At 42.4% G+C, this 12357-nt stretch overlaps 1 protein-coding gene across 12 annotated transcripts in view; it reads left to right on the top strand.

The window, feature by feature from the left end:
• The window catches only part of KIF21B (kinesin family member 21B), a 77365-nt gene that overhangs the window by 56343 nt on the left and 8665 nt on the right, over positions 1-12357 (top strand). For 8 of the 12 annotated variants that reach the window (XR_008916143.1, XR_008916142.1, XR_008916141.1 and 5 more), the window contains 4 exons: positions 3986-4122; positions 5046-5226; positions 6365-6529; positions 6908-7025. Coding sequence is in view for 6 of the 12 variants with exons in the window: in XM_056815703.1 (XP_056671681.1) it covers positions 3986-4122; positions 5046-5226; positions 6365-6529; positions 6908-7025 (601 nt within the window). In the remaining 6 variants the exon portion in view is untranslated. Of the gene's footprint in view, positions 1-3985; positions 4123-5045; positions 5227-6364; positions 6530-6907; positions 7026-8772; positions 9233-12357 lie in introns of those variants that run through there. The other 4 variants (XM_056815707.1, XM_056815706.1, XM_056815705.1 and 1 more) reach the window with 4 other exon arrangements.

The raw sequence follows: 12357 nt of genomic DNA, 5'->3' as shown, positions 1-12357 counted from the left end.
ATAATCATATTATTTGATTCTCACAACCCTGAGAGGTAGGTGCTATTATTTTCCCCATTTTATAGATGAGGACTCTGAGGCTCAGCGAATGGTTAAGGGACTTGGTCAGAGTTATCTGGCTACTAAATGCCTAGGTCTGGATTTGAACTCAGGTCTTCCTGATTTCAGGTCTTAAGCAGTCTTATCTACTACACCACCTCTCAAATACAGACAAAAGCTTGCCCTCAAGGATGTTACAGTCTAACTGGGGACAACACATACAAAGCATACAAAATAAGGTCAAGATAATTTACATGAAGGAAGAATCAGCTGCTGGAGGATACAGAAAGGCCTCATGTAGAAGGTGGGAGCTGAGCTGAGCTGAGCCTAGAAGAAAACTCGGGCTTCTGAGAGATGAAGGGGAGGAAGGAGAGCACTCCAGACACCAGGAGGTAGAGGATCATGTATGGGGATCAACAGGAAGGCTAATTTGACTGGACTGCCCTCTTCATGCACTCCACCTTGGAAATCCAGACTCAAACATAGGATCATAACACTAAGAGCTTGAAGGGACCCCAGACACTGCCCAATCCAGTCTTCTTTTACAAATGAGGAATCTGGAGCCCAGAGAGGTCAGAAGATTTGCCAATCCCACATGCATCTTGTAGTTAACATAGAAAATGAATAACCAAAACAGAGCCAGGACTTGATCCCCAACCCCTTATGCCAGGGTCTCATAGCAAAACTCATTGTAAAAACATCCATACTTCTAGTCTTTGGGCATCATGTATTCAGGCTCCAAGTCAGAACAGTCTGATGTGTTGGCCAAGAGTGCCTTTAGCTGGGAGGAGAGCTCTAGTGAGGCTTTTTTTTTTTTCTAGTGAAGCATCTTCTGCTTCATTGTCCAGCCTTTATCCATGAACCTGCTTGGGTAAAGGAAGGTGGATCATCCCACTAGGCTATCAGTTCTCACTTTTTCTTCTTTCCTTTCTCTTTCTTTGTTTTTTCTTCCTTTCTCTTTTTCTTTCTTCTTTCCTTCTTTTCTTTCTTTCCTCCTCTCTTCTTTCTTTACCTTTCATCCTTTCTTTTCTTTCTTTCTTTCATAGAATTGGTGCTACATATCAGTTCTAAAGCAGAAGAGCAGTAATGGCTAAGCAGTGGAGGTTAAGTGACTTGCCCAGAGTCACACAGCTGGGAAGTGTCCGAGGCCAGATTTGAAATGAACCCAGGACCTCCCATCTCTAAGTCTGGCTCTCAATCCACTGAGCAACCTAGTTGCTCCAGATGGGTTCTATTTCCAAATTATCTTTGGCAGTGCTGGCCCTCCTCCATCATTGCCCAGGTCCTGAGAGTAGAGCTGAGCCAAGGTTAAGTAGATGGTGGCAAAAAAGGAGTAAGGGGCAGAGAGAAGAGGCACAATTTTAGATAACTAGAAGTCAGATTCTTTTACCATTAAGAATAGCTGAGGTTTTTTTTTTAATCATTTTCTTGTTATATTGTATCATCTGTACCTTTTCTCCACTAGTGTGGAAAATTGAGAGGGTATGGAACTGGGAATTCTTCTAGGTCATGAATAGCAGCAATCCATGGAAAGATAACTGTCCCTCAAGACAATGGGGAATGAATTACAGGTTGTGTTTATGTGATTTCAGCTACATATGCCCACATATTCAATAGGATCTTCTCCTTGAAAGGACTATCACAAGAATACATTTTAGTGATTGTGCTCTGTCTTTGTCTCTGTCTGTCTGTCTGTCTGTCTGTCTGTCTCTCTCTCTCTCTCTCTCTCATTCCCATCTCATTTTCTTTCTTTGACTCTCATTTTCTCTTGCTCTTTCTCACATTCTCTCTCATTATTTTTTGTGCTATATGAAAGATGCTTGTGGGAATGGATAAATCATTTGACCTCATTCTCTTGTGATCTCTCTTGTTCTCTCTATCCCTTATTCTCTTTTTCTTCTCATTTTCACATTCTTCCTCACTTTCTCTTGTTTTCCCATTCTCATTCTTTCTGTCTCTTGCTATCTCTCATTCTCCCTATTTCTCATCCTCTTTTGTTCTTTAGCTCTCTTATTTTCTGTCTCTGTCTCTGTCTGCCCCTCCAATGGCTATATGTGTATGTGTGTACTTACATGCATGTGAATATAGATATGTTGTACACATACATAGATATACACATATACACACATATAAAAATAATTTCTAATGAGTTTAAGCCCTTTTATGGAACTATTTACCATAGCACTGTTATTTTCGCTCTTCCATGCTTTCATGTGTGTGGGGATTTCCATGTTAAAAGATTACATATGTGAACCTCATAATAGATTTGGTCCACATTTGTAATTTCATTGATGTTATCCTGGTTTGTAAAACTCCCTCTATCGATGGAAACTGGTAACTAATGTGTAACTTTGAGGGTTGCCTGGGTCACCTAGCTAGTTATGTGTCAGAGATTAAGACCTACAGAACCTGAACACAGGTCTTCCAGCTCCAATTCAGTTTCTCTACTCACTATGCCATAATGTCCTCCAAATGCTTTCTCTTTTTCTCTCTCTATATATATGTAGATTGATAGATAGATCAATAGATAGGTGATAGACAGCTAGACAGATGGATGGATAAATAGATGATAGATACATAGATGGATACATAGATACATAGACAGATGGATACATACATAGATTAGTTACTAGATAGACAGATACATAGATGGCTAGATACATAGATAGGTGGATAGATACATAGATCAGTAGATAGATAGATAAATGGATGGATGGATGGATAGATACATAGACGGATAGAAAGATTAGTGAATAGACAGATAGATAAAAGGAAGGATGGATGGATGGATAGATACATAGATTAGTGATTACATAGATAGATAGATAGATAGATAGATAGATAGATAGATAGATTAGTGAGATAGAGAGGTAGATAGGTAGAGAGAGATATCAATATATATATACATATATATATATATATACTATCTTTCCTATATTTGAGACACTTTTACTTTATTTAAGGAATGGATCTTTATTCTTAGAATCTACTTCAGTCAATAGACATCTCTTGAGTGTCAATCATATTTAGACAAGAGGCTAAAACTTTTGAGATTCAGCAAATGCCTAATAAAGCTGATCTCCGTTTCCTAGGAGATCTGAATAAGAAATAGAGTAACAAGAATTTAGTTTTAATATTTCAGAGCTCTAACGCCTAACCCAACTAAATCTGTGTGAAATGAGACACAATCTGAGATTTCTAAAAAGTATTTGGCATGTTGTGACAACTGATTGCACTGACCCAATAGAAGGTAGATGTGTATGTGTCTTCATTCACATGTGTTTGTGTGTGAGTGTGCAGTAGGCTCATTACTTAGCATATTTAAGCCATTAAAAACTGAGTAATAATACCTAGTTACTGAGAGCTAAATAGAGGAAAGAGCATGGTGACGAGGAGTTGTCAGACAATCTGTCTGTACTTCTCTCCTATTTCCCCACATGGATTAATGAAGGGAATCAGACATCAGATGAGCTATTTTAACCAAGAAGGAACCATTTTGGAAGAGAAATCTAGTAGTTAAGTTTCTAATTTTAATTGCTTTTGAATTCTGTTCTTGTTTCTCTGTCTTAGTTTTTATCTTATTGTTCCTGTTAGAGTAGGCATCATGTCTTTCCTATCAAACTGGGAGTTTCAAGAAGTCAGAGGCTATGTCTCCTCCCTCTTATCTCTTCTCATAGTGCCCCTCTTTAGTTTAGGCCAACATAGATAATTGCCATAGAAACTGGCCTTTATAAAACTGATATTTTCCTCCTCTTACACACACACACACACACACACACACACACACACACACACACACGTTTGGAATTTTTTTGTGAAACTGTGCCATTGGTCTCTGGTTTTCCCTTCTTCATTCTTTCCTCATCATTCTTCCTTTGAACTGTAGCTCAGGCCTATGGTTGCCTTTCTGCCCAGCTAATTTCTTTTCCTCTCTCTCCCTGGAAAGGGGAATCATCAGCCCCATCGGTGGAGCAAAGAGTGCCCGGACTGCTCCTTTGCAATGTGTCTCAGTGGCTGAGGGTCACACCAAACCCATTCTTTGCTTGGATGCCACTGATGAGCTGCTCTTCACAGGATCAAAAGGTATGTGAGATACAGCCAAAAGGGAGAGAAGGGAGGGGCTTCTGGGATGGGGGTCTCCTTACTGTGTCTCTTAAGTGCCATCTATCTTGGCCAGTTATTGAGAGTTCACTAGGGAGGTCTGGATTAAGGGGCCCCCTTAATGGGCCTTCCTTATATGTATTATAGGTGTGTGTGTGTGTGTGTGTATACAATTTCTCGTATCTCTCCAGTTTAGCCTCTCTGCTTTTCATAGAACTCCTTGCCCCTAGGTATACCTTCTATCTCCAAATCTTCACTTAAGCCCTTCCCCCTGCCTAGGAACTCCTTCTTTTCTGTTAACTTTATTCCTTTATCCCTTTATTCCTTCAAACAACTAGTCAACATTAACTATTTCCAGGAAACCTTTTTTTAAACCCCTAACTTCCATCTTAGAATCAATACTATGTGTTAGTTACAAAGCAAAACACCAGTAAGGCCTAGGCAATTGGGGTTAAGAGACTTCCCCAGGGTCACATAGCTAGAACTAGAAGTATCTGAAGCCAGATTTGAGCCCAGGACCCTCCCAGCTCCAGGCCTGGTCCTCAGTCCACTGAGCCACATGGCTGTCCCCAGGAAACCTTCCTTGACTAAGCTCACCTGACTTTTGTCACCTTTGGCTCCTTTCCTTTGCCCAATCCCAGTATTTAATGCCCAAAACCCTTTCTAGTCGCTACTAGTTTTGTTTGTTTGTGTCTTGTGTCATTTACATGAATGTCTATGTGTGAGAACTGGGATTACAGATTCTTCTATTCTATTAAATTCCTGGTGCCCAGTACCATACCCTTCCTATACACAAAGTGGTGGGAAGTCTTGTGCCTGGGGAGGGGAGAGGGGGAGCACTGATCCTACTGGCTGGAACCCTGACAAATGAACCCATGCCTGCCCTGGGGTCTCTTCCCCTACAGACAGAAGCTGCAAAATGTGGAACCTGGTTACGGGGCAGGAGATTGCCTCTCTGAAGGGTCATCCCAATAATGTTGTTTCTATCAAGTACTGTGGCCATTTGGGTCTGGTGTTCTCCGTCTCTACTTCTTATATCAAGGTGTGGGACATCCGGGATTCCGCCAAGTGCATCCGCACCCTCACGTAGGTACCTCCCCATCCTAGCCCCAGACCTACTGAAGGCTGCTCCCAATAGCCCCAGAGGGATTGGATTCTAATTGCTCCCCCCTCAGAAGGACTCTCCACATGCCCATCCAGGGTCATGCATGTAGAAATGCTTTAGAAGAGCTGAGATCAATTTGGCTTGACTTAGTGGAATGGTGAGCAAAGGGGTCACCCAGCCAGATGGCACAGTTTCCCAGGTCAGGATCCCTCAGTGGGAGAGGATCCAGGAACAGGGCACTGTGTAGCTGCCACCAGCTAGTATAACCCCTTTTTTTTTTTAACTGAATTATCTCTTTTCAATTACATGTAGAAACAATTTGTGACAGTTGTCTTCTGACCTTTTGAGATTCAAATTCCCTCCCTCCCCTTCCCCTTGAGGCACGACATAATCTGAAATGGGTTACATCAGTGCTTTGATGAAATTCATATTTCTGTGTTCCCCAAATCACACATATAATTAAAAAAAAACTTGTGAAAGATGGCCTGCTTTGGTCTGCAATCAGATTCCAACAGTCCCTTCCTTGGATAGCAGTTTTTTCATCATGAGTCTCTTGGGGTTCCCTTGGAACTTTGTTTTCACCTAACCCTTTGATGTCACTAGAACAGGGGAGGTTGGTTCCATCAGCTGGCCTGTTCGCTTCCTGCATCCCTTGGGGAATTACGGAAGGGTTAGGTGACACACTAAACAGCTATCCTCATCCAAGGGTTTGCTAGGAAGGGGCAGAGATGGACAGGTCTTCATCATGAGCCCATGCACAGCACTCATCTGCATGCAGTGTGAAGAGCGATCTCCCCAGACGTAGTCCCTGCCCTCCCGTAACCTCCTCCACTTCAGGCTTACAATCTGAGTAGAGCCCAAGATGCAGACAGTTAAAGGATGTGATAGTAGCAGACTAAAGCTGGGGATCCAAAATCTAGGTCAGCTCTGGAAGGTACCTGCACCATAAATCCAGAGATGAGTGGGTTTGAGGATGGGGAGATCCAGGGAAGTAGCTGCTATCAATGAAGTTGGGCAGGTTTCCTGAAAAGGGGAGATAGTAGGAGATGTTTATGAGAGGCTGGAGGTGGCCCACTGGGCTACAGCTGGGTCTAACTGTGCTCCTTAATGGGCTGGCAGGTCCTCAGGCCAAGTGATCTCCGGAGACGCCTGCGCAAGCACCACCAATCGAACCATCACCAGTGCTCAAGGGGAACACCAGATCAACCAGATTGCCCTCAACCCCACCGGCACCATTCTCTATGCTGCCTCTGGCAACTCAGTCCGTGTCTGGGAACTCAACAGGTCAGGGGTGGAGATGGATGGATTGGGAGCCAGGGTCAGGGATTCCTCTGGGTATGTGTAGGGGTGAGGGGGACCTGGGGAAGCATCTGGGTATTTAGAGTCGTTATTCTCCCTGGATCAGGCTAGGCACCTGCCTTTTACTCATTCTCTTCTGCTTTCGGACGTTAGCCTCTTCTGAGTAATCTGGCCCCTTCACAATCATTTTGGGATATCTGAAGATTAGTGTCTCCTGTTCTTCATCTGAAACTGGGTTTGGAGTCATCCAGCCATGCTGCTTTGTTTATCAGACTGGTCCTTGTCCCCAGTCCTTATTTACATCCCAAGCCAGAGGATTGGTTCTGCCCAATGTCCCACTCAGGCACTTTTCTCCCCAAGCAGGTTCCAGCCCATTGGGAAGCTGACTGGCCACATTGGTCCCGTGATGTGCTTGACGGTCAACCAGACCTCCAATCACCATGATCTTGTGGTGACTGGCTCCAAAGATCACTATGTGAAGGTACTGGCTATACGTGAATTCCAGGGATTTAAGCAAGAAGCAATAAGCATCTATTTATTAGGCACTGTGCTAAATGTTTTTACATATGGTATCTTATTTGATCCTCACAATAATTCTGCAGGATAGATATTATTATTATTGTCCCCATTTTACAGTTGAGGAAACATAAGGCAAATAGGTTAAGTGATTTGCTTAGAGTCACCCAGCTAGTAAGCATCTGAGGGCCATATTTGGACTCAGGTCTTCTTGACTCCAGGCCCAGCCTTCTATCCAGCGGTAGCCTTCCAATCACAGAGAATAGCCAATGCAAAGATGCGGCAAGAGGAGATAAAATATGTGACAGGGACAGCAAGCAGGCCATGATGATCCAGACTGTAGATAGAGAGTGGAAGGGAGCAAAATAAAGGAAGACCAGAAAGAGAGGAAGAGTTTTAAATGACAAACAAAGGACCTTATCTTGGATGATGGAGGTAAGAAGGAGCCTCTGGAGCTTATTGAGGGCAGAGGCAGGGTAACATGATCAGATTTGTATGTTTGGAAAACCCCTTTAGCAGGCATGAAGCAAGGGGAGAAAAGACTTGGGGCAGACTGACCAATTAGGAGGCTATTATGATCATCCAGGAAAGTGGTCTTCAGATGAGACCAGTTGTTCTATCAGAAGGGGACGCATGCCAGAGACATTGTAGGGGGGGGAAATGGCAAGACAAACAATTAGATACATGACTTAAGTTAGAAAGAGGAGTTGAGGGTGATGTTGGGCTTATAACCTTGGATTCCTGGGAGGAAGGGCATAACTTTGACAGCAATAACAGAATTCAGAAGATGGGAGGGTTTCAGGGGAAAGTAAGTCATTTGAAAGTAGAAGAGATACAGACTTTGAATGTTCATGGAGGAGGTCAGCTTTGGAACTCTGGAAGGGAGAAGGGTGTGTAGCCAGAGCAGGTGTGATGCCCTAGATAGTCCTGAGTTAATGGAGAGCCTGCAGGGTCTGATGAAGACAAAGAGTAGGTTTAGGAGAAGGGAGTCCAAAAGAGAGATAGAAAGAGAAAATATTCAGATCAGATAAAGGAAATTCAGGCTTCTGGAACACAACAGTGGAAGACTTGAGGTAATGGCAAAATCAAGGTTATGACAAATTCTATGTATAGTTGAAGTGGCATGAAGGAGTAGGTCATGAGGAACTGGGAACTTAGGACACTTAAGGGAACATCGGCATAGATGTTAAAGTCCCTTAGAGGGAGGGAAGAAGTTGGGGTGCAGAAGAAGACTTTTTGAGCCAAGCACAAAGCTCATTTATTTGTTTATTTAAACCTTTACCTTCCATCTTAGAATTAATGTTAAGTATTGGTTCCAAGGCAGAAGGGCAGTAAGGTCTAGGCAATGGGTGTTGTAACTTGCCCAGGGTCACTCAGCTAAGAAATGTCTGAGGCCAGCTTTGTACCTCCCATCTCCAGGCCTGGCTCTCTATCCACTTAGCCACCCAGCTGTCCCCTAAGCACAAACCTCTTTGAGAAAGGAAGGAGATTGATAGATAACAGCTACTGGGATCTAGTAATAATAAATAATAATAAATTTGAATTGACTTAACCTTAGAAAAGCAAAGATGGCTACTGTGATGGCAGTAGGAGAGTCTGAAAGTGGTAGTAGAAAGTAAGTGTTCCAATTCCCCCAACACAACTTGTGAGTGGGAGGGAGAAATGAAAAGTGGAAGCATTATTAATACTAGAAAGGCTTACCAGGGGTACAGTTTCTTCTTAGGAAAAGAGTCTCCTTCAATGGGAGCTGTCCTTAAAATTCCGGTAGACTACAATCATGGCAAGATTAATAATAATGCTGACCTGATCCATCACTTAATTCCCCATCTGCAAGTAGAAATCCATGCATCAATCGCATCATGAACCTTAGGTAAGTCACAGCAATCAAAAGAAGGCACTGATTGATGGGAAAAAAGCCACCTGGAATGTCCTGCCAAACTAAGAGAGACAGCAACTAAGAGTAGCACCAGTTTAGAGTATGAACTCATTTGCATAACATTGCAGAAGAGGATGATGAAATATTTGGAGCAGTATCACCCCACTAAATGATGAGAACCAGCTTCAGGAAAAATGAAATGCAGCAAAGTCATGGGATGCCAAGATCATTTGTAGGTGAAATTAGGAAGACAACATGTAGATGTGAAATAAAACATCCCCCATCATTCCTATGGACATCTTTGGAGGTATAGATGTGTTTTCTTCATAGGCTAATCTCACTATAATGTAGTACAACACATTTGTACGTTAGTACATAAATGTATTTTGTTAGGAAGTTAAAGTGGCAGGTAAAATGAAAATGGAAAGCACCATTGAGCCTGATCAAATACTTAACAGAAGTAATACACTCTAGAAACAAGACTACTTCATTTAATTTTTTAAACCCTTACTTTCTGTCTTAGTAACAACTCTAAGGCAAAAGGGCAAGGGTTAGGCAGTCAGGGTTAAATGGCTTGCCCAGGGACACACAACCAAGGAGTGTTTGAGGTCAAATTTGAACCCAAGTCCTCTCAACTCCAAACCTGGCACTTTATCCACTACGTCCCCTAGTTATCCCAACAATGCCATTTTATTTTTTCATAATAATTTTTATTTTTAAATATTTTTCCCTATTTACATGATTCATTTTCTCTCCCTCCTCTCTTCCCTCTCCCCTCCCAGCACCAAAAAGCAATTCCACTGGGTTGTGCAAATGTTGTCACTTGATACCTATTTCCATAATATTCATTTTTGGTATAGAGCGATCTTTTAAAGCCAAAACTCCAAATCACACACCCATATATACATGTGATGTTTTTCTTTTGCACCTCTACTCCCATAGTTCTTTCTCTCAATGTGGTTAGCATTCTTTCCCATAAGTCCTTCAGGAGTGTCCTGGCTCTAACAATGCCATTTTTTAAAATACAGGAATCAGTTTTTGAGATGTCTCACAGAAGACAAGAATGATACTTTTACACCCCCCAAAAAAAGAAACCAAAACCCACTAGCGATTCCAATCCCACACGCCTATTTTCTTTTCTTCATAAAATCAATAGGAGAGTGGTCTATGCATGCATCAAAGAAAAAAGCATGAGGGAAGAAAAAGCATTCTTTCACGCATTATTTTCTGCTATGGATCAAATCTTCAGTCACCAAACAGACTAAATTGTATAGAGAATGCAAGATTTTACTATCATATGCTGATTTTTTTTAATTGGCTCTGTGGAAAAAAAATGCAGCTTAAAAGTCTTGAAATAGGGTTCTTCCTAAGCAAATGTTAAAATCAGGTAGAATTCTATGACAGATGTCATCATAGGGACAACTTTGTTCTATGACCTACTGAGTTTCAAGACATAAGCTCGGGAGAGAGGTGTTTTTTGCTATCCCAGCCACAAGATGGCCTGTGCATACATAATTTAGCTGATGGGAAGCTCTTACAAATGCTTCTATCCACAGATAACATAAAGCACTTCTTCATGTCATGTAAACAACCAAAAGTCTCAGCAGAATCCATAGTCATTTGAAAGAGGTGGGTTTGGCCATTTATAGAAGAAAAACAAAGTAGATGGAAAAGATATTGCCCAGATGCCATATAGTTTCCAGCTGCCATAGATGGGCAATAAACTGCACACAGAATTACTAGGAGCCACTGGGGCTAGATTACATCTGGTGAATTGGACAATAATTTTAATGATGTCAGGTAACTTATAACATTTAACATTGCCAAAGCTCCTCATTACCCTTCATGTAGTCCTTTATGACTGAGAATCGTGGAACCCTGCAATCTCAGAAGGATCAAGTGCAAGTTGACCCAAAGGGCAATGGGAGGATGTGTACTTGATGGTTTAAAGTAGAGGGGGGTAGGGGGCAGCTGGGTGGCGCAGTGGATTGAGAGTCAGGCCTAGAGACGGGAGGTCCTAGGTTCAAATCTGGCCTCAGACACTTCCCAGCCGTGTGACCCTGGGCAAGTCACTTAACCCCCATTGCCTAGCCCTTACCACTCTTCTGCCTTGGAACCAATACACAGTATTGACTCCAAGACAGTAAGGGTTTAAAAAATAAAATAAAATAAAGTAGGGGGTAACATATTAGCACGGATAACATGTTGTCCACCAGCACTGACTATGTACTAGGCAATGGAGACACAAGAACAAAGAATGAAATTACCCCTGCATGCAGGTAGCTTAAAAGGGGGGGGGGTTGATCATCATGGCACACATGAGAAATAACAGAAAACCCCCACCAGGTGCTGCTCTGGTATCTCTGAAACACTAAGGGAATGAGAAGATGCTAAGATCAGTGCCAAGATCAGCCCCTCTGAGGAGTGTTTCAAAGCCAGCTGGACAGCATTGGCCTCCTTTACAACTTCCTAGGGAGACCTGGGACTCTCATAGCATGCTATACCCAAGATCTAGCATTAGCTTCACCTGAGGGTCTCCTCTTCTGCACTTCAGAGGGGCAGACAGAGCTACATTTTTTGTGTCTCCTGATTGTTGCCTCCACAGCCTTTCCCTAATCTGGCTTGGATTTCCCATAGTTTACCTGAGGCAGAGAAGGCCCATTCAGCAAAACTTTCTTAGTTAAGTTCAAGGAAAATAAAACAAGTTCAAAAGGTTCAGAATTGTCAAGTTGTGGAGCAGAATCTCTAGTCAAGTCCCAAACACCTTCCTTCCTTCCTTCCTTCCTTCCTTCCTTCCTTCCTTCCTTCCTTCCTTCCTTCCTTCCTTCCTTCCTTCCTTCCTTTCTTCCTTCCTTCCTTCCTTCCTTCCTTCCTTCCTTCCTTCCTTCCTTCCGTCTTTCTCCTTCCATCTTTCTCCTTCCATCTTAGAACCAATACTGTATATTGGTTCCAAGACAAAGAGCAGTAAGAGCAATTGGGGTTAAGTGACTTGCCCAGGATCACATAGCTAGGAAGTGTCCATGATCATATTTGAACCCAGGATCTCCCATCTCCAGGCCTGACTCTCAATTCCCTGAGCCACCCAGCTGCCCCAGACATTCAAAGTTCTGATGGTTAATTCCTGACCTCTTTCTTCTAATTTCTGGAAACAAGGCTCCCAACAACCATTGAACATCCCTTCTCCCCAACTTTAGTAAGGATTCACTTAGACTGCAGTTAGGTGTCAAGAAAAACCCAAGTCTAGAGTTTGTCCTGGGCAAGTCACATAATCTGCCTAACTCCGTTTCTCATCTGTAAAATGGGGTAATAACACCTTCCTTCAAGAGTTGTTGTGAGAGATAATAATTAAAAAGAACTTAACGCAGTGCCTAGCACATAGTAAGTACTATATGATTAGTTATTATTATAATTACTTTGTGTC

Source organism: Monodelphis domestica, chromosome 2 (assembly GCF_027887165.1).
Source record: "Monodelphis domestica isolate mMonDom1 chromosome 2, mMonDom1.pri, whole genome shotgun sequence".
NCBI classification, from domain to species: domain Eukaryota; kingdom Metazoa; phylum Chordata; class Mammalia; order Didelphimorphia; family Didelphidae; genus Monodelphis; species Monodelphis domestica.
This window is presented reverse-complemented; position numbering and strand designations above follow the sequence as displayed.